At 43.6% G+C, this 23,099-nt stretch overlaps 2 protein-coding genes across 3 annotated transcripts in view; one reads left to right on the top strand and one right to left on the bottom strand.

Annotated features, from left to right (window-relative positions):
- Nucleotides 1-8,885, top strand: part of LOC138756820 (uncharacterized) — a 62,095-nt gene extending 53,210 nt beyond the window's left edge. The window contains exon 17 of the mRNA XM_069923210.1: nt 1,025-8,885. Within this exon, the coding sequence (XP_069779311.1) occupies nt 1,025-1,132 (108 nt within the window). The 3' untranslated portion in view covers nt 1,133-8,885. The remainder of the gene's footprint in view (nt 1-1,024) is intronic.
- Nucleotides 4,195-21,508, bottom strand: LOC138758629 (transmembrane 6 superfamily member 2-like). Of its 2 annotated transcripts, none has more exons than XM_069927872.1 (10): nt 21,219-21,508; nt 15,590-15,687; nt 14,972-15,069; nt 12,597-12,697; nt 11,889-11,971; nt 11,029-11,153; nt 9,638-9,739; nt 8,793-8,885; nt 7,244-7,363; nt 4,195-6,588 (listed from the first exon to the last, which is right to left on the bottom strand). In XM_069927872.1, exons 1-10 carry the CDS (start codon nt 21,224-21,226, stop codon nt 6,379-6,381), a joined length of 1,038 nt encoding a protein of 345 aa, XP_069783973.1. In that variant the 5' UTR covers nt 21,227-21,508; the 3' UTR covers nt 4,195-6,378. The 2 variants fall into 2 exon arrangements, with proteins under 2 accessions (XP_069783973.1, XP_069783972.1); XM_069927871.1 differs by lacking the exon at nt 12,597-12,697 and adding an exon at nt 12,217-12,320 and having other exon boundaries at nt 21,219-21,498.
- Between the last annotated feature and the right edge of the window lie 1,591 nt (nt 21,509-23,099).

The raw sequence follows: 23,099 nt of genomic DNA, 5'->3' as shown, positions 1-23,099 counted from the left end.
ACAATCAACGGACTATTTATTTATTTATTATTTATCTATCTATTTATTGTAAATTTCAAATTTAGACATGCAGCATTTCGGCCCATGAGTCCATGCTGCCCAATTTACTCCCAATTAACCTATGCCCCCGGTACGATTCGAACAGTGGGAGGAACTGGAGCCCCAGGGGAAAGTCCACACAGACACAGGGTGAACGTACAAACTCCTTACGGACAGCGCGGGATTCGAACCCCGGTCATGATCGCTGGTGCTGTAACAGCATGGTGCTAACCGCTACGCCACCCCATTTAATTCAATTAGTTTAACTATAATAGTTTTTCTCTGCAAGGACCTGTTCAGCTGCAGCAAGTAAGTATTTTGGTGCATAAGTATAAGTACATCATGCAATGTGTGTGACAGTCAACTCATTATCGTTAATCTGCAGCCATGCCAATAATGGGTCTCCCTTATGCACAGCTCAGTGCCCTGTTTGTCTGCCATTCCTGAGGTTTGCTCTTAAACATTTTGCATGGCTCATTTACGTAGCATTCAATACTTCAGACTTGTAGACGTAATCGTGGCTGACAATCCAGCACTGCACTGAGTGCGTTCAGCAGTGTGTGAGGAACGGTGAGACTTCTCTCTCATTATTCACAGGGGAGTTCTCCCAATATTTTCTAAGGCTAATATTTATCTCATTACATCACAAAAACAGCACGTTTAAACACAAAACTCGTTACAACAAAATCTTTAAAGTGAAACAATGATTACAAACCCAGAAATCTAAATTGCTGGAAAATGATTGACTGGACAAAGTAGAAGGAGTTTTAACTATGTCTAACCCGTACCCTGGGAAAGAGTGGTGGGACAGTCTAAAGGAAGCTGTACTCCCTAGTCATCTTCTGCTTTCCTTGCCACGAGAGTGGGGTTGAAACTTTGTGCTGGAATGCACTCTCCAGCTCGTTTACGACAACGAGCAAGGAAAAGGGAAGAACAAAATTGTATGTTGAGTGATTTCTTTTTTTCTTAATTATGTTGCTTTCAGACCAACGAGTATCAGAGTAAGCGGTTGAAAACCAAGAGTTTGAAGACCAAGCTGTCCTACATCAAGAGGGTGGTCAATCATTATGACCGACAGCGAGAGCAAGACTGAGAGTGGCTCCTTTCCCCCCCCTCCCCCCCACCCCTTCCCTACCAGCCACTGCCCAGAACATGAAAACTCAGAATAACCTGCAGCCTTTAGTGAAGATACCAAATTCCAGTCGAAGACTCCCCAACAATCTGGATCACAGTGAGTTTGAATGCCCCTAAAACCTTGGCTCAAGCACGAATAGGAGAAGCAGCCCAGGCACTGACTCTCTATCCCGACATTGGTTCAAAGGACATTTTGTTCTGAATGCATATGGACAAGGATTTATGTGTGATCTCAATACGTGGTTAACCAATTAGCCAGTGGTTAATATCTCAGCAAACCATAAGGGAGGACCCTTGGTGGTATCTAAAAATGAAAGCAGTTAATCCATAACGTGTAATGTGCGGAAGGAATCAATGCCAGGGATCATTCAATCCAGCTTTAAAAAAAAATTCTATTTAAGCTTTGTTTACAGCGCCAGAGTTCAAATCCTGTGATATAATTAAGACATTATGGTGCTTCACAGCGGACCTATCAAATTAAATTTGATGTTGAGCCATGTTAGGAGAAAAGACTGGTGACCAAACACAGATAGATCAAGAGGTCAGCACGGTTAGCACGACACTGTTACAGCGTCAACAATGGGAATGGTGTTTGAATCCCACGCTGTCTGCAAGGGTTTGTACGTTCTCCCCATGTCTGCATGGGTTTCCCCCGGGAGCTCCGGTTTCCTCCCACCATTCAAAAACGTACAGGGGTGTGTAGGTCAATTGGGAGTAATTGGGTGGCACGGGCTCGAGGACCAAAAGGCCTGTTACCGTGCTGTATGTCTAAAGTTAAATTTAAGAAAGTCTAGTTTGAGGAGAGCCATAAAGGAGAGAGGGAGAAAGTGAGCTGAGAAGGTTAAGGAAATTCCAGAGCTCAGGACATTGGCAACTGCAGTAGAGCAAATTGGAAATCGAGGAAGCACGTAGGCCATTTAGAAGAGACTGAGGATCCTGGAGGATCGCGGAGATAGACAGATGTTGGAGATGTGGAGACATTTGAAACTAGGATTAAAATTGTGTATGGTCTGTGATGATGAATAAGCACGAGGTGAAAGTTGAACAGGAGCAGGTGGGGAGTGGCTATAGGGCCAGCAGAGTTTTGAGTGAACTCATTTATGGAGTGTAGTTTAAGGGAAATGCAATAATTGAAACTGTGAATGAGGGTTTCAGTAGAAGTGAACAGATGGGGGGTTAGGGCTTCCAGTTGGGTAGAGATTATAAGTGATAATGGTTCAGCCTTGGTTCGAGGTCAGAGAGTGACATTTAAATAGTGGCTCCAATCCCTATGTATGACCAATACATGAAGCACTGTCAACCAGCATTAACCAGTAATTCTGAATGGACTGAATTTGTCGGAATCACTCGGAAGGTTCAATCCATGTGGTAGTCAGCACTTTATGAGGGATTACACATCTCGAAGGATAAAGATGGCAAACCCTGACCAACCCAGGAGCATGGCTATTTTTCGTGTACCAGCCCACTTGCCCCAAATCTTTGCATGTGGAACAGCGACCTTGATTTATTTTTTTATTGCCAGTGTCGTTTTGTTTTGGGAGGCAGCATTCATGATTATTTTGTACTGCTATTAGCACTGAAATCTGTCCATTTCAAAATGATTGCATGTGTGTAAATAAGGCGACAGTCTCGATTTGGGACAGGGGTCTGAAACTTGCCAACTTTGCTTGGCAAATGGGCTGTGGTTTATAGTTTACTTTCTCAGTAGTCTTGTGTGAACCCTGTGGAGCTGGCGACATGGAAAGGATAGTTCTCACATGCTGAATAAGAGCGTTAAAATTTGAAAGTCTTGGCAGTTTGAGATGACTTGGATTTAAACAACACACGCTGATTTCAAAGTCCCGATACATTGGGCTGGATTTGGGGGTCAGTAGCAAGCAAGTAGTGCCAGCCATTCTCCGTGTGCCCACAAATAATCTCTGAGACTTTTTTTGCTTAGAAACTCTTGCAGATAACAATTCTTGCTGAGGGTTGGAGATTTGTGACATTCAGACAGGGAGGCCGATCAGAATGAATACTCATTCGTGAAAAAAGCTGTTCGAACAAGGAAGTCTCAGTTAAAATGTTGATGTCAATGTCCAATCAGCCACAAAAAGAAAAATGGAGAGGGAAAAATCCAGAGAGATGGAAAAGAGGGAAAAAAAATCAAAATCTGATCACATTAATTTTTAGTGTCAGGTGGGTTGTCAAGCAGTAAATTAAAATGTATAACAGTAAAGTAAAATGTATACCATTATAATACAGGTTAAGATATTTTTCCCTGGAGTGTAGAAGAATGAGGGGAGATTTGATCGAGGCATTTAAAATTATTGAAGGGGATAGACAGAGTAAATGTAGGTAGACTTTTTCCACTGAGATACAAACCAGAGGACATGGGTTCAGGGTTAAAGGGGAAAATTTTAGGGGGAACATCTTCACACAGAGAGGGGTGGGAGTTTGGAACAAGCTGCCAGCTGAAGTGGTGAATGTGAGCTCAGTTTTAACATTTAAGAAAGATTTGGGCAGATACATGGATGGGAGGGGGGATGCAGGTCAGTGAGTCTAGTTTGGCACAGACAAGAAGGGACAAAGGCCCTGTTTCTGTGCTGTAATGTTCTATAAACTTCTTAACAGGGAAGTCGACACACTCCATTCTTTTCTGTTGACCTTGGTGGATAATGTCATGTCTTGTGGTATGTTTGAATGCTGAGTTTCTCAGCATGGTACAGCAAAGGCTCTGGAAGACGAGAATACGTCACGGAGATCTTTTGGGTCTGGGTGCATCTGGGCAAATGTTAGAAATTACTGTCCAGGTAAATAATACATAGATCCCTTCATGATAAATCATACTATAAATGAAACTAGATTAGTGGAGGTGTTAAAGCATTTAAAAAATGGATTTGTAATATTTATCCAATGTAATTTCATAACTTCAGACCATGCTAATTAATCATTCTTCAGTGGTTTGTTGTGAAAATTATTTTGTATAACAGTACCATTCAATTATTGTAAAATAATGCTTTAATCTGTTTCATTATGCCATAATTTTTAAAATCTTTTGTATTTTTGAATGAATCTTAACTTAAATATTTAATATTTAGCTTGGTAATCAGCAAAGATGGAGACTTATTGTGTTGGAAGGCTTAATATAAATTAACTGAATCGCATCGTAGACAGAGAACATCTTAGAAAAGCATTCAGCCCATCAGACAGCATATTCCAATAAACAGAGGAGAAAACTTCACTTCTTCCCCCTAATTTCAATGCCAGATATTACCTTAAAACTATCTTCTTCCTTGCACTGGATTTCTCTCTATTTATTGCATTAAAAGGTGCCCCACTAATCGAACCTGGGTCCCAGAAGGGCTACCTGGGTGCTCCAGTCCATGGGTAAAAATGGCCATCAACATTTCAGGGCACTTTATCATGACTTAAGTTGAAAGGGATGTCAAGTATAGCAAGTGGGAAGGAGCTAGGGTATCAGTCAGAAGATGGGAGAGAGTGAGAGAGATGGGGGGGGAACAACATGGGGGAGCTGGGAGAAAAGAACAAGAGTAGATAGAGGTGCAAACAGTGGAATCAAATGGAGTTGGGGGGGTTGGATTTTAAAGCTGTACAAAAGCTGTATTGCTCCTCACGTTTGCATTTGGCCTCACGCTGGCAATGGATAAAGTGCAGGACAGCCATGCTTGAGTGGGAAGGCTGTGGGAAATTGAAATGGTTGGCTACTGGGAGTTTAAGCTCCTTCTCTATCACCTTTAATCAAAAGAATGAGAACTGTCAGTCAGTGCTGAAACCTGGTGTCCATCATCTGCCACAGGAATGGAGTGACGAGCAGAATGGGTAAGTTGCAACTGGCTTGTTCTACACGAACATCTAAATGCGATTGAGCTGACTAGATTTAGAATTGAAAATAATGCTTTAATCTGTTTCATTATGCCATAATTTTTAAAGTCTTTTGTATTTTTGAATGAATCTTAACTTAAATATTTAATATTTAGCTTGGTAATCAGCAAAGACGGAGACTTATTGTGTTGGAAGGCTTAATATAAATTAACTGAATCGCATCGTAGACAGAGAACATCTTAGAAAAGCATTCAGCCCATCAGACAGCATATTCCAATAAACAGAGGAGAAAACTTCACTTCTTCCCCCTAATTTCAATGCCAGATATTACCTTAAAACTGTCTTCTTCCTTGCTCGTCACTCCATTCCTGTGGCAGATGATGGACACCAGGTTTCAGCACTGACTGACAGTTCTCATTCTTTTGATTAAAGGTGATAGAGAAGGAGCTTAAACTCCCAGTAGCCAGTGATTTATTTTTCCACAAAATGAAACTATAATTGATTTTAGTTTACAATATATCAGCCAGTGTAGGAAAGGTAAAAATGAACAAAGATGATCTTATTTACATACAAAAATGATACATTGATATTAAATTTGAATCAAAGAATTATAATAGCACTGAGTGGCTCACTGGGCCCATTAAGCCTACACGGACAGATTGGAGGTTGGTCTGTCTGTGTTGCCCTGCAATTTCTTGTCCAATTCAAGAAGAGCATTCCAATCTACTTCAGAGCCACTGGAGAATTTTGTGGATGAGTTGGAATGCAATATTCATGATGAGCAGCTTGTGCATAGTCAATTGCAACACCACCAGCAACCTGGGTTCTAATCTGGCGCTGTCTGTAAGAAGTTTGGACATTCTTCTTGTTTCTTCCCACCCTCTAAAAACATACAGGGGTCATAGGTTAATTGGTACATTTGGGTGGCACAGGCTCATAGGCCAGTTGGGCCTGTTCCCGTGCTATAAGTTTAAATTAAAATTTAAAACAGCAATGCAATGGTGATCAAATAATTTGCTTTGATGCCCTCTGAGAAATATTTTCCAGGAAACTGAGATTCACCCTGTTCTTCAGAGCAGGAAGCTGCCAAGAACTTGTTTAGGTGCCTCAATCAATAGGCAGCAGATGCAACACGACAACTCTCATTCTGTGGGAAACCTGTTGCCTATTCCCAGTCTGGCCTGTACGTGGTAACCAATGCTATGACTCTTAAGTGCCTCCTCAGATCTGGGGCAATTGGGGATCAACAAAAAATGTCAGTGATCAAATGAAAGAGGAAGCCATGAGCTCCGACTCTAGTGAGCCAGATGGGACATCCGTTTCGATCATTTAAAGGCATCACCAGTCTGATCCAGCCCGTGCTGCATTCAGTCCAGGCTCCTAGTTTACTTTCTTCTCCATTTCCTCATCATTTCTTGGTGCACCTTTGAGAAAGAAGCTGGACCAAATGGTGCAGCGAAGAGCCAGGAGCTGAGCACCGACAGCAAAGAAGACGTTAGCGTAGAGGAACGAGGATACATTGTGGCTTGGAACCCGGTACGTGAAGGATGTGCGTGGGTGTAAGGAGGCCCCAATGTGGGAAAACTGAGCCTGAAGTTAAAAAAAAAGACATTAATTATTAAGTGATGCGTTTCATCCCCAGTTCCCCCACAGAAAAAGTGCCGTTTGTACAGTAAAACATGTTACATGAGTCACAGGAGTGAGGACAAGTTTGAGGTCAAGTCACAAGACGTGTGTTTAAAGGTGCCGCCTAAAAGCAGTTGGAGGAAACTGGGCAGCAATGTTTAGAGAAGAAATTCCAAAGGCTGGAACTGCGACATCAGAAGAGAGTTCTTATAAATTTAATTTCGAGATACAGCAGAGTTACAGGCCCACCAGCTCATACCGCCCGATTAACCTACTAACCCTGTATGTCCGTGGAATGTGGGAGGAAACCAGAGCACCCAGAAGAAACTTACACGGACACTGAGAGAGCGTACAAACTCCTTATAGACAGCATTTAAGAGTTTTCAAAAATGAAAGATGGAATTAGAGAAACATAGGGGTCTCAGGTGGAGGAGCTGGAGATGGGAAAGCACTTGCCAGATTGATCAGTATTGAACAAGTAAACTAGGGATTGACAAACAGACAATGGCACAGATTTGTGCTCAGAACTATCCTCTTCAGCTGCAAAACCCTTAGCCTCAATAGCATTACAACTGTAAAGAATCCCAATGCTGCTATCTTCAAAGCTCCATTTACTCACCTGGGCAATGGCTCCAGCAAATATCATGGTCAGATCAAGCATCCACACACAGCCAGGCACAATCAGGCCATACAGGGCCAGGCCAAAGAAGGGCAAGAGGTAGAACATGTTAACCAGCATCTGAGAAGGAGACATCAATGTTAACCCTTGGCCATGGGAACTCCCCAACAACCAACACACAAGAGAAGCTGAGCATTTTCCTGCCTCTGACCATGAGGTTTAAGTGAGAATTAGAAACGTGCATGTGGGTGCCCAAATGGTGCAAGAAGCAGCGTTACAGGGAAAGCGGAAAACCTGACAACAACTTTGTTGACATGGTGCCAATAATCCCAAGGCATGTCCTGGCATCAAAATTTGGCTCACACCAATGAAGGGTGCCTGCAAATTCAAGTAGGGTGGTCTGTGATTAGGCCCTTTCAAACTGCCGTGTAAAATGGGGTTAACTGGTCAAACTGCCCAGTTAGCGCCCCAGTTATACAGCAGTTAGAAGGGGTCTGACCTGGTCAACCCCATCAGAATCCAACTGGGTCCCTGACCTACCTCAGAGGTAGACAGGGAACCCAGTTCAACTTACCTGGGTTGCGTCCACAGGTGATTTGAAAATGAAAATGGCTGGCCTGCTTATTCCTGTGACGTCAGCGCTTGCTTGCGTGTCACCAGGCAGCCAACATCCTTCCAGCACCTTTGCCCCAGTAATTGCACCTGGGTTCCAGGAGGGCTACCCAGGTGCTGCAATTTAAGAGGCTATTGTTGCAGCAATGGACCAGTAACCACTTTAGTTGTGAGGCAGCCACATCAATGAAAATGGAGGCTTTACTGAACTTCTCATCAATGAGAATGAACTGCCCGTGACCACACCAGGGAGGCCATTTATGCAGCCTATCATTGGGTCAAGTTGATCATGAGGCAAGTTGCCTGGGGCAGGGAACATTTCTATCACGCGGGGATATTTGTGGCTGAAGAATGAAAGTCAAGTATGGGCCTTATTGTTCCAGAGTGCCCAATGATGGTCACTCACAAGAAAACCTGGTCTAATTTACCCCACAGTGTTTCTAAAGGACATTGCATGGCATATGACATCATTTGATGGACATTTGAAACAAATCACAGCAGATGAGCAAAAGCAACACATGCCAGAAAGTGCCAGGTTGAATTTCTAGACTACCTGAGGATGGTCCTCAACTAGAGCCAAAATAAACAGCACTACCCCTTCTGGGCCAAGTTATAGAGGCAGGTGATCAAAGGTTGCTCAGGGAGGTGGGAAAGGTTCAAGGAGGCAGACTCCATTTTGTCGGGAGTTGTCAGCTGAATGCTCACCCACTATTAATTGAGTGAAGAAAGTCATGGGTGCCTCAGAGCCCAGAAGCACATCTCTGAGCAGTATCAGCCTAGTTAATGGAGTAGGGAGGGGTTTGGGCAAGAATTATAAACTTACCAGTAAGCAAATTTCCCATCACAGTCTGCCCATACAGCCCGGTCTTATGGACAACATAATCCAAGTAGCTATACCCCATGTTCCATTCAATGAACCCCGGCAGCTGGATCTTACCTGGATCCTGGCATACATCACTGGATCCAATAGATAAGGCTCCTGTTCGTATTTGTAAGTATCACAGAAGTCAAAGAAGCAGTCAAGAGAGACCTGAATTAAAGAAGTACATCTCAGGAACAGAATACAATTTCACCAATCGTTCTGGGAGTGACTTTAAACCAACCCCACTGGATGATGAGGGCAGGAGAAGGTAAATAAGTAAAATCTCTCTTTGCTCTTCATTAAATACTATGGAGGGAACATGGGACAAGGCTTGAGATTGGTGTTGCTGATCATATCAGCTTCGCATTGGTGGGTCAAGTTACATTCTATGATAAATAGGCTGAATTATCCAATGTAAACTCAGCATTATTCTTGGGTACAGAAATTATTTTCTTAATATCTGGCACATGTTCCACGATCAGAGCCAAGATAAACATTGGAGAATTATCAAATAGTCCAACAACCCCACCCACTAACTTGACAGCATGACACCCCCGCAGCATTGTCCCCCACCCTCTCCAACAGTGTGACCCCCCACCCCGGTCCATGATCCTCTCCCCAGCAGTGTGGCATATCGTCTGTGACACTGGAGAAAACAGGCTCAACTTTCTGGAACACGAACTGCAAAGCCTTTGATGGAGAGTGTAGTCAGAGTCTCAGCAAACATCAAGTTAACTGTCCTTCACAATGTTCCCCAGAGATTCCACCCGCCCCCCCCCCCCCCCCGTAGAAACAACTGCACATTCAGTTCCAACACTGGGGGCTGAGGTGGGTTAGTGTGGCAATGGGGATTGTTTACTCGAGTCGAAACAAACTTGGGTCTCCAGCCAAGTAAAAACTTTGTTGTTGTCAAAACTTACAAAACCTCTGAACAGTGTGTAAAGAATGACAAACAAAAGATAAAACACGAGGCACAGGTCCAAAGGCCGTCGATATATCCATTTCCTCTGTTCCTTGGTAACCTGAGTGAAGGGTGAGCAAGTAAATAAGTAGTTCAGATTAACACAATCCATCATTTATTTCACTTACTAATCACAATCAGCGAGTTGTCACCTGATAATTACTAAGCAGTAATGGGATCATAGTTAATATTCTTAATGAACTGTAACATAATTAAACAGTGATTAACATTGGCAGAATAAAGAATCATGAAATCAACATGTGTAATTCCAATTATGCGCATGTCACACACTGGCCCGCACTGTCAGTCACACATTTCTCAGTTGCTTCGTGGAAACTGATGCAAGGGGCCTTTTTAAGTTGATGTCATCTCTGCTGAGCAGATACTGCACAGATCTCACAGAGGAAGGGCTTGATCCAGTGGTAAGAGGGACCAAGGTGACTGGAGACGAGGACTCTTAATTTTTTTCTAGATTTTATTTTAGACACCCAGCATGGGCCCAGCATGGGCCTGCAGCCCCCGGTATGTTTTGGATGGTAGGAGGAAACTGGAGCACCACCTTACAGACACCGGAATAATTGTTAGCACAACATTTACAGCACCGCCCATAGCAGGTTACCTGCTTACAAACACATAGCCAGTCTCGGGTCACAGGGATCCTTACCCACTGACCCCTTCCTTCCTTCTCATTAGGTCACCAGCTCCAAAGCCCAGCTGCCTATTGGGGCCTAGCCATACATCTCGATCCCTTTCCCAACACCCAGACCATATAGGTCCACGTTCCAGATCTCTGTGTCCGATCACGCACCCAACCCATGTTCCAGACTCCAAAGCCAGGGACAATATGAGTGTGTGTGTGAGAGAGAGAGAGAGAGAAAACAAAAGAGATAAATACAGAATTAGGCTTAGTAAAAAGGGTTCCAATACAGAATAAAGTTCCCTTCACTCTGACCCATCAAACACTTGCACATCAGGGGCTACACAGTGTTGAAATTTTTGGAAGAAGCTATATATCAAATCCCTGCAGTCTGTCCTCTGGGTGTGTTTAATAGAATGACATAGGGAGAGTTCTGCATTTCTATTAAATTGATTCCTTTCCATCACTGATGATGCTTGATGGGACATATTATGGAAGCTTTATACTGTCATTATGCCATCCAACCAAACCCTCCAGGAAATATGTCTGCACCCAACTTGTATCTAATTGAGTACCACACACTCGCAGAGCATGGTCAGCAAATGTCTGATACAGGACAGAGTTTCCTCCACACAGTTACTGCTCCTCCATGAAAATGAGAAAAACAGATGCTACAATTTCCCCAGGTCGCTCTGATCTACAATATTCCTCACCTGATCGGCTGTGGCCTGTGACAAAGATCTGGGGCTCCCCAAAATTTTCTTTCCAGCCCAAAGTGGGACCAACACGCATGGTATATTCAACAGGAAGGCAGGACGAACTTCACTTCCGAATTTACCTTCGGGATTGGAGACAAAAAAAATTACGGCAGCCTTTTGGAAAAGCAACAACTTTTTGTATGTTGCTTGTTCTAATATTGATGGAATATTGAATTCCACTGGTTACATTCATGTCCCGAATCAAACATTCAAGGCCAAGGAAAGCAGAGCACAGAAACAACGCAAAGTTCCTTCCATGGCAGACATCAAAGGGAGATGCACAATGGGATCAGAAATAAATACTCTGGTCCTCAAAGCTTGGTGCACTGTTGAACATGATCATGGCTGGTCTGGCTGTTATTTCAAAATCCTTCCCCGGCTCAAGGTTTTTTTTTAAACCATTGACCAGTGTCTGCTTACATTTCCTGCTGGTGTGTATGGACCAAGCACGAATGTAAAAATACAATGCTAGACCCTGTGGTTGAACAATATTTGAGAAACTCAGGAGGTCAAACAGTGTTCCGCTGCCATCAGATTCCTGAATAATCAATGAACCAAAGACACTGCCTTACTTTTCCTGCACGATTATTGGTTTATTTTTTAAAGTAATGTTGTAAGATGGTTATAATATGAACGTTTGCTCTGTGATGCTGCCGCGAAAGAGCAAAGTTCATGACTTGTTCACGACAATAAATCATGATTCTGATTCTTTATATAACTAAGATAAAGATACATAAGCAACGTTTTGGCTTGAAGCACCCCCCCCCCCCATCAAGGTATCACCCAAGCACGAATGCGAGCTGAGTGTTACTCACCCACAAAAGTCCCAAGTAAGAGGGTGATGAGACTCATCACAAGGGAACCCAGCCAAAACAGCCCGATAGTTCGATAATTCCTCCTGGGGGGAAACCACAGGGCTTGGTTATCGTGTACGCTTCCCATCCTTATTACAATGCATGCTTCAGATTCAATGCAAACCCCATTCTCCTCATCCTTTCATCCCCAATATAATTTTGGTGATCCTATTCTCCACCTTTCCAAGGACAAACGCCCCCCTCCTGAGATGGCCTCCACACCCAGTTCACTGCACCGATTGTGGATGTATGAACAATGGTTGACGTGTGCTGCTATTTGGTGTCTTACCCAAGTGTTATTGCAGCTATCATGGTCAGGTAGAGCATGTAATGGACTGTGCCATCCCAGTAACAGATCAGAATTCCATGGGCACTGCGGAGATAAGGCTGCCCCTGTGAAGGGAACGTACAATCAGTACTGGCCAGAACACCCTGCCTCTGAAGTCTGTCCTTATCCACATCGCCTGTGTCCCTTACCACCGTGTACAGGAACTGCCCTGCACAGGCAGGCATTAAGAGGCTTGCTTGATGGTGCATCAAGCTTGCTCCACACCACGGTGGTTGAGATGCCCCTTCTCCACATCATCCACCCACTTCTCTCCATTCCCCCATAATCTATTACACAGTGCCTCTATTTCCTGTGAAGGCTGAGGTAAGTTAATCTCTCACCCTCCATCTTCACTACATTCTACAGAGGATGTATTCAGAGGATCTTGTACAAATGCATCACCGCCTGGTTTGGAAGTTGTACCACCTTGGACCGCAAGACCCTGGAGAGGAAAGTGAGATCAGCAGAAAAGATCACTGGGGGGGCTCTCTTCCTACCATGAAGGACGTCTACCACACTCAATGCAGGCAAAATGCAATAAACGTTGTGAAGGACTCCACACACCCCTCACATAAACTGTTGTCCCTTTCTACCATCCGGTAGGAGGTACCGCAGCACTCGGGCCCTAACATCCAGATTGGGCAGCAGTTTTTTCCCCCAAGCCATCAGGCCCCTGTACTCCCAGAACATATATGGATAGTGAACCATGGACTTTTACTGTATACATCTTAATATTTTATTCTAACTTATATTTATGTAAATATGCTCTGTTGTCCTGGAGAAACGTCATCTTGTCTTTACCGCCCGAGCATGGTATGAACGATAAATAAAGGTGATGACTTGATCTATGGGGGGAGAGAGAGGCAAAGCAAACCTGCAGCAAAAAGTGAAAATTCTACATTCTCCTCAAGCCATACAAACCAGTCCAAGAAACACATCGTCAGTGCAGAGAGCTGCCAGTCGATGCGATCTCTGACATTGTCAGGAAGGCAGACAGCAGCTACCAACTACTCTTTCCAGAAGTTCTTTGCACACTGGGAAAGCGAAGAACCCCTCAACATCCAAGTGATCCCTATTCTTTAGTGAGTTCAAATTCATATGGTTCATTCTTTCCTTAAAGTGCAAGCTCACTGGAGGTGAGCTCAAAGGAGAACAGAAGGCAGCACACTGCACTCCAGAAACAGGCATCATGATCCTGAATACAATGACATCCATGCCAAACACAACCTGCTGGAGGAACTCATGTGGGTCAAGCAGCATCAGTGGGAGTAAAACAATGGTTGACATTTCAGGCTGCAACTCTTCATCAATACTGGGAATGATGAAGAAGAGAAGCCAGTGGCAAGAGAACTGGGTAGGAGAGGCGGGACAGGGGTTGGTGAACCAGGGAGAGGTGAAGCAGGTCAGACAGAGGCATTTGATTGGCAGATGCCAGTAAAAGTGGGGGGGGGGGGTTAAGAGAGAGAGATAGAGGTAAGGAAATTAAAGGGGTCAGGAGGAGGAAGGCAAGTTATACAGAGTGGAATAGGTGATTAGAAGGTTGCCAGTGCTGGGATCATAGGTGACAATGGTGATACAAGAGAGAGCACATGGAACTAAGGAAGGATGGGGCTCAGGGGGGTGGGGGGAGAGGGAGAGCAGAAGAATCTAGTCCCTTGTGTATCTCTGACATTCACGCCATCCTTGCTGAAATTCCACATCAACCATAGAACTATCTAAAACTTCCTACGGCCTCATTACTGACAATTCACCTCTGACCTTCTCAGATTAGATGCTCCACTGCCTTCTCCATGATAGCAATTCTCCATCACATCAAGATGGAGTCAATGGGGTTCTGTGCAAGCAAGCTTGGGCATTCACTCAGTGCAGGTGCTATGTAAATGTTTTCTTAGGCCTGGGCATGCTTTAGAACAATAGCTGCAGACAACCTATAAAGGCAGATCACATACACAGACACTGTGCATTACATTGATATTGATTGAACGCACCTTGATGCACATGTTCTTCAGGCAATAGCATAGTGAGTGTACTGACCAATAGCATTTATTGTCTTCCAGAAGATTCAATACAGCAGACAATGTTGCAAACAGCTGCGGAACATTCTGTTACATTTGTGGTGAGTATACGCTTAAGGCTCAAAGACACAGCATGACTGCACTTATTTTAAAAGCCTATGAGTTCTACTTCAGTTGTAAAATTGGTGACCAAGACAAACTCTGGGTTCCTCACATTTGTTGTGCGACATGTATAGTCAACCAGAGAGCTTGGCTTAGTGGTACATTAGGCAATTAAACATGCTAAATTAAATTAAAGTTCATTTAATGCTTCTCCAACTTCCTAAGTGATACAGCGAATCTGAAATGACCTTTGTGTTCAACTTGTAGTTGTCTGCCATAAACCCCTTTTTATCAGGAAACAAAGCTTTGGAAAAAAATTTGTTGTCTAGCGTAACAACTCCCATCCTTTGTTCAACCACTTGAGGCAGCCTTGGTTTAATGTCTCCTCTGAAATACAGTGACAATACTGTACCTCCTCAATACTGCACTGGGAAGATTGACCTGGATTAAGGCTGAAAGTGAAGTGTAGGGACAAGGTATCAAAGTCTTTCTGTGGAAGACTAATGGAAATGGCAGAGGAATGGGCTGAAGCCTGCAGGATATGGACTAAATGTGATGGAAAATCCTCCCTGGACACAAGGAAAATGTTTAGAACCCACCTCTTTCATGTAAAATTCCATGAATCCTTTGATGTAACCATCCTGCTCCAGAGAGATAACCAAATCAATGACACTTGTGAACGAGAACACACCAAAAACTGTAACAAAATTCAAGAGATTACTCAATAACCCACCATCATTTCTTCCCTATTCCTTCTCGATGACTCTCTTCCCATTACTACAACTCCTCATTCTCATAGCCACTCTCCCATCATACCACAGCCTTTCCCATGACAACCATCTTCATTTCAACCCTCCTCCCCATCATCACATGCTCTTCCCCTGTTGCAACCTTCCTTCCAGTCATCCCTCTGGTTGTCATATCCCCTGTAACCATCCCCATCTGCTCCAACATCCTGTCATTCCCAGGACATCATGGAATTTGATGAGCATGACTTTGACTGATCCACCAGCCAGGATTTACTGTTTGTCAATGCTCCTAGCCATGGCAACTCATCGATCAATGGCCCCTCATGGGACTTGATGATGCGGTTGATGTAGATTCAGTTCTACATGGGTGTGAAAGAAATATCTGGTGACTCCCACCCCCCCCCCCCCAAATTATGTACAAATGTTAAGAGCGATTCTTCTGAAGCTGGAAGACCTTGGATACCTTACCATAAAACAGAGGGTCTTTGGGACGACTTCGTCCAATCAAAATGTACAGCATGACCAGCACTGGTATGAGAACACCAGCACCAAAGACCATCATGAGACTTTGAAAGAGAAGGAAGAATCATTAGTCTATACTGGTGTTCCTCTACATGATTTTTCAAAGTTACAATGGTATGATTTATGATTAAAAATTGTTTTTTTTTTCCGGTGAGGAATAAAAGGTATTCAACATCTAAATCTATAATAGGCTTTGTTTTAGATAAATTTTCCCAGCTATAAGTTGTCTGAGCACATTTAAGGTAGGCTAAGCTATGATATTCAGTGGGTGTGGCATTCTTTTTTGACACAATAGATTTAATCAGAACACAAGCCCCATCGTAAGTAGAGGAGCCCCTGTATAGGAATTCGGTTTTCCAATCATTCCTATTTTAGTGGCTTTGTCCTCGTCACAATCAATTGTCGCTGAACTGAGGAGACAGCTATGAATAATCCACATGGGTATGTCTGAAGCCACCTATAAGCCAGATCGGGCAAGAATCACAGATTTCCTTCCATCAATTAATCACATAATCATTTTTTTCCCCATCCCTCGATGAAGGGCTCAAGCCCAAAACGTCGATTATCTATTTTTTATTTTTGCTATACAAGTACGCAGTTTGACCTGCTGAGTTTCTCCAGCGTCGTGTTTTTACTTCAACCACGGTGTCTGCAGACTTTCGTGTTTTACTTTTTTCAATTAATCAAATGAAGGGGTGGGAAAGCATAGGAAAACATGCTCTCTTGGCTTTGACAGCCTATTTCAGCCACATAATCAGAATCGGAGATGGTTTCACCACAACATTGTTCATCCGTGGTCACGTTGCCTCTAATCCCCAACAGCACGCTGAATCTCATCATCCGGTGCACTTGTCCAAACCTCCAACCTCCCATCAGTAATGTTACAGAGATTAGTACTTCGGTGTATAAAATACAGTCACATTTACAAGCTCTATTAATGTACACACACTTCCCTCATTGGTTAACTACAATGGTGTATTGCTATCCATTTTTAAATTTCACACATACACACACTTTCCTTTACTTTTCAGTCTTAAGTGGGTTGAAATGTTTATTTAAATTTAAATTTAGACTTGCAGCACGGTAACAGGCCGGTTTGACCACATATCTAATGCTGCCCAATTCACATCCAATTAACCTACACCCCTGGTACATCTTTAAGGTGAGTTGCTGTCGACATGCAAGTGGACAACTTCCAACTGCGCTAGCAACAGTTAGAGTCAACTTCTATAATTTTGCAAGCATTTGTGTCCCTCCACGTCCCTCCCTTCTTCCCACGAACTGAGAGAACTACTCACGCTAAACATTTGCGACTGTTTTGGACAAAGCAAGATTTATTTATTTTTATAGGTATAATACTTGTCCTGCACATGTATTATTCATCTGTATGAATGTTTTGTAAAGGGTGTTTTAGGAGATATCCCCGCCTTTAGTCCAACACATTGATTTATGCTTTGCCAAGTCTGAATTATATGTTTTAATATGGGGTTATGTTTTCTCTGATATCAATTTGATGTCCCATTTATATATAAACTCTCCTACTATCTCTTCTCCTACTGTATGTCGTCAAATTTGTGCCCATGAGGGGGTAACCACCTCCCTCAAAGAGTGAAGCGTTAAACCTCGACTGGGCCACCCAACAGTATTTTTTTTTAATCCAGCAATTTCAGACCTCCCAATATATAATCCCACGTCAACTTTTCCATGGAGGTTCTGGCCACCTTACCGTTCCATAGGAACTTTCTGACACATCTTTTGAGGACCTTAAAGAAGCCCTGGGGAAATGGAATGTGCAAGGTCTGAAATAGATATTTTCTTGGCATCACTTTCATTTGCACAATCCTTATCTACTCTTATCCCCAAATACTTAATGCCCTCTTGCAGTCACTTAAATTGACTCCTTGTTGGTATTGTCTGTAATATCCTTTTGTCGGGCATAATTTCACTCTTATCCAAATTTATTTTATACTGAGAGATCTTGCCATAATCCTCCAGTGTGGTCCTCAGCCTGGCCAATGCCCCCCCACCCCTGGGTCAGTCAAATATACTAACACATCATCAGCGAATAAATGGATTTTACGCTTCTTATCTGTTTCACATTGCTGTGGATCACTTATAACAAATCCATGGAATGCTTCATTTGTTGATCGTATTGAATGGTAGAACAGGCTCAAGGAGCCGCATCTGATTCCACCTTCCACCCCCACCCCCCCGCCCCGTACTTTAAAAAAAAATGTTTCTATGTTGTGAAGGAAACTAGATCAAGGACCCAGTTGAAGCAACTAATAAAGGTGACTTCAAAGGGGGACTGGATGAATGGAAGCAAGATGAAAAGAGGTGACAGGAATGCTGGCATATGGGCTCAATATGCTACCCATTAAAGTTTTTAAATATCCAATCAAAATTAAAATTGATACAGCAATCAGCAAAAGCAAAAGGAGGAGGGGAGAGATAGCTGGAGCATTAGCTATGACCTTTGAGTCTTCCTTGGCCACAGCAGAGGTGCCAGAGGTTTGGAGAATGGCAAATGTGGTCCCCTTGTTTAAAAAAGCTAATAGGGAGAATCCTGGGAATTATAGACCGATGAGTCTTGCGTCAGTGGTGTGCAAACTATTGGAGAGGATTCTTAGGGATAGGATTTGTGAGCATTTACAGAAGTACAGTCTACTCAAGAATCGTCAGCATGGCTCTGTGAAGGGAAGGTCATGCCTTGCAAGCCAAATCGATTTTTTTGAGGAGGCAACAAAAGACATTGATTAAGGTAGGGTAGTAGATGTGGTCTACAGGTAGTCCTCAACTCATGACTGTGTTCCGTTCTGACCAACCAGTCAATTCTCAAAATGGACGCGTCGGAAAGTCACTGGATCCATTTTATTGATCGTCAAATACAACATGGCAGCCACCAAGGCTATCTCTTGCAAGAGGTTGGCCACCCCTGCCATAGGCACTACTTTCCATAGATAGGCCCCTACTTTCACTCCAAAATTGCAATTTATATATATTATATTCTTCTTTTGTTTAAAAAAAATTCTATCGTATGTAAGTAGCATAGGTTGTAAATCAGGGACTACCTATATATGGATTTTAGTAAGGCATTTGACTCATTCAGAAAGTCACGAGGCAAGGATTCATAGAACCTTGACTGTATGGATTTTAAAAATTGGCTTCATTGTAGAAAGCAGAGAGTAGTAGTTGACAAAAAGTATTCTCCCTGGAGGTCAGTGCTGATTGGAGTTCTTCAAGACCCTGTTCTTTGTGAATTTTAATAAATTACCTGGATTAAAAGCAGAAGAATTGGTATGCAAGCAAGTTTGTGGATGATACAAAGGTTGGAGGAGTTGTGGATGAAACTGAAGGTTACTTTGGTTACAAATGGATATAGGCAAGATGCAGAATTGAATGGAAAAGTGGTAGATGGAGTTTAATCTGAATAAGTGTGAGGTGATGCATTTTGGAAGGTCAAACTAGAAAGCTGAGTACAGGGTTAATGGTTGGATACTTAAAAGTGTGGAGAAACAGAGGGTCCTTGGGGTTAAATTCATACATCTCTCAAGGTTGCCATGCAGGTTGATAGGATAGTTAAGAAGGCCTTATTATGGGATGCTGGGCTTCATTAATAGGGGGATTGAGTTCAAGAGTCAACAGGTCATGTTGCAACTCTACAAATCTCTGGTGAGATTTCATTTCTGGTCACCTCATTATAAGAAGGAAGTGGAAGCTATGGAGAGGTGCAGAGGAGATTTACTGGGATGTTGGCTGAATTGGAAAATAAGTCTTATGAGGCAAGGTTAGCAGAGCTGTGAATTTTCTCTTTGGAGTGAAGAAGGATGAGATGAGACTTAATAGCAGTCTACAAGATTCTGAGAGGCATAAATAAGATGGACAGCCAGCACCTTTTTCCCAGGGCAGGAATAGCAAACACCAGGAGACATCTCAACAGAATGAATGAGGAAAGTTTAGGGGAGACATCAGGTGTATGTTTTTATTTTAAAAAAATACAGAGAGAGTGGTGGGTTCCTGGAATGCCTTACAGGGATGGTGGTGGAAATTGAAACATATGGGGCACTTAAGAGGCTCTTAAATAGGCATGATGGAGGACGTCAGATTTCACCGAGACAGAGGTGCACCAAAGAAGAGGTACAAGGACTGCCTAAAGAAATCTCTTGGTGCCTGCCACATTGACCACTGCCAGTGGGCTGATATCGCCTCAAACCGTGCATCTTGGCGCCTCACAGTTCGGTGGGCAGCAACCTCCTTTGAAGAAGGCCGCAGAGCCCACCTCACATACAAAAGACAAAGGAGGAAAAACCCAACACCCAGCCCCAACCAACCAATTTTCCCTTGCAACCGTGTCTGCCTGTCCCGCATCGGACTTGTCAGCCACAAACGAGCCTGCAGCTGACGTGGACATTACCCCTCCATAAATCTTCGTCCGCGAAGCCAAACCAAAGAAAGAAAGACATATGAATTAAAGAAAAATAGAGCGTTATGAGATAGAAAGGATTTCATTTTTTTTGGTAGGAATATATAGGTTGGCACAACATTGAGGGCTGAAGGGCCTGTACTGTGCTGTAATGTTCTATAGAGACTCAAGAAGCATCTTCATCATTTCATGGACGTGAACACATTCATTACTGCAGCTTCTGACTGTTGACCAAAACATGAAAGAAAGTAAACTCTCAGCTCCTTCCCTGTGATGGCAACAATCCCCCCAAGATTACCTCACTTGACCTGGGTTCAATATCCAGACAATGATACACCTGTGACCAACAAGAAAACTACAAGTCAGAGCTAAAGGGTCAAACTCAACACAGATAACAAGAGAGCAAAGACTGAAAGTGACATCACAGAGCAAAGAGCAAAAGAGGGTGCAAATATTGGAGATAACATTGCAGAACCTGGTGCTAAATGAATCTGGCCCGTCAGGAGTGTTCAGGAAAGAAATCAATACAAACATTAGCACACACTACCTATCCCCCCCCCCCGCCCCCTCACCCCCCTCCCCTGTGATCTGCTCGACCTCCTCCATCCCTTTCTCCTTCAGTCATTCATCCAGTTCTCCTCGTGTGATTGCTCATTCCCATTTCTTCCTCCTGAATCCCCTCTTGGATTTATTGGTGACTGGCTAAAACTGAAGGCCTCTGGTTCTGGTTTCCACAAGAACACACATTCCTCAGCCCGCTTCCCCATTCAATTAGATCGTGGTTGACCCTCGAGATCATCTCAGTCCCTGGAACTCGGGTGTGCTTCTCTCATGGGACCCCCCTGGCGCCTTCTCATTGAGATCGTTTCAGGGACACGCTCACTAGCTTTGGATCTCGGGTCCCTTGACAGTGTGTGGGCACAGAATGGCTTTCACTCGAGAGCCTCACGTTCTTCTTTGCTCCCTTTTCAAGGTACTGAAGCTCCAGGGGGCTGACTTTCAATGTAGAGGGAAAACTTGTACTCTTCTCAGTAGGGGACGAAGGCTGATCTCCTTCAATCACTTTCATGCTCTTGCAACCTCACCTCCAAAGTAAGGTGGCCCCGCAAGCCCTTTCCATAACTGTGGCTCGCCCGCAGGCCCCTTGCTCACCTTTCCATGACCAACAGGCGCTCAAGACGAGGGACGCGAATCCTGCGCCTCGACGCCGGTCCCAGGTGTTCGCAGTCCCTATGACAAGGATCCGGATTGAGTCGGGACGAAGCAGCAAGGAATACTCAACGTGAGATAGCGCTCCGGAGGGCGAATGGGTCCAACAACTCAAGCCTGGCGTCTTTCCCCGCCTCCCCAACCCCTTCGCAGCCAATATGTGATCGCATGGGCAGAGCGGCCAGCCAATCTCGACAGGGTCAGGAAGAATGATCAAGTTTGTGGACAATGAAGGATAGGTGTGATCAGAGAGAACTCTTTGGAAATGTCTGATGGAATGATTTATATCCGCCCCCTCCCCTAGCATGCAATCTCATCTGAACGTCGGCACCTGCAGCAGTGCTGGCCCGGATGCCTTTCTTCTCCAACAACGTCGCCTGCCCTCCGTTCGGCCCCTCGCACAGCGAAGCGCCCACTCGGAGCATTTTTTAAAAAATGCATTCTATCTTACTACTTTCACTGCCCGTTCCTGTTTGTCTTTGAAGTGAGTAGTTTGCATTTCAGTGTTACCTTATCGGTGGATCAAGATTCAGATCATGGAAGGTGGGAAGATTGCCGGGGTGGGTGTCCTGCCCGCTTGTGAATAGCTTTACTAGAATTGAAACTTGGTGTGCTTCATATGTAACCAGATACAGCACAGAACAGGCCAGTCTGGCTCTACTAGTCCATGCCGGAATAAATCCCCACCCTCCTAGTCCCACTGACCAGCACCTGGTCCATACCCCTCCAATCCTCTCCCCTTCATGTAGGATCCACTTATACCATTCATACCAGGTCCTTTTCGGTCAGCATCTATTATATGGGGGAGAAGCTGAACCAGTAGAATAACCAAGAACTAAAAATTTCAAGAGCAGGATCTGGCTCCTGAGCTCTGGAAGGTTTAAAAAAAAATTCCAAAACGCCAAAGCCCTCTGGGACAAAAAAAAATGTTCCACTCCATCTTACTTTGGTCACACCCCTTATTTGGAAACGATTCCCCTTCATTTCAGATACCCACACTGGGAGAAACCTCAGCATTCGCGCTCTGCCTGCCCTTCAGAATCTCAAATTTCCCATTCTTCAAAGGTATTGCTCGTAGTTTCAGCTCAACTGCTCTTCATCGTGAACCATGTTGCTGAACCTCCCTGCGCAGCTCCAAAGCAGACAGTCTTTCCTTAAATATAGAGATCAAAACCTTGTTGCATGCCCAGGAGTGGTCAGAACAGAGCACAGGAAAGCTGCTCCAAACATTCCCAACTTTCAGTGTATACCCTTTGCAATAAAGGTGAACATTCTATTAACCTTCCTTAAATATTTGCTTGAACTACATGTCAACAGTTTCATGCAACTGAACTCCCAAATCCCCCTGTAGGCCCACTTTATTTAAATAATGTTTTATTCATTCTTTCTTCCACAGGAAATAATCTCACTTTTTCCCATGTTGTAATGTTTTCTTAGCCTTCTCCACTCACTTATCACTTCTATAATCCTTTTGCGTCCTTTTCACAACTACTAGTTTCTTAACCCAAATCATTAATATTGATTATAGTTTAGGTTCTAGTATTGATCCCTGCATCACCCCATTGGTTATTGTCAATGAAAAATTAGCCATTTATCCCCAATGTTTTTTTTCCAGGTAGTTAATGCCAGGTGCATATCAATATATGCAATCTGACTTTACACAGTAACACCTATTTATAAGAGCAGCAGTAAGTAATCCGCCATCAAGCCTGCTCCACCGTACAATAAGCTCATCTCCACCTACCTGCCTTTTCCCAATACCCTTACTAATAAAGTAAGATTCCCCTACTATGTAAAAATATATCGAACATTAAATATATTTCC

Source organism: Narcine bancroftii, chromosome 3 (genome assembly GCF_036971445.1).
Source record: "Narcine bancroftii isolate sNarBan1 chromosome 3, sNarBan1.hap1, whole genome shotgun sequence".
NCBI lineage: Eukaryota > Metazoa > Chordata > Chondrichthyes > Torpediniformes > Narcinidae > Narcine > Narcine bancroftii.
The sequence above is the reverse complement of the archived record's forward strand: the minus strand, read 5'-3'. Positions and strand labels throughout refer to the sequence as shown.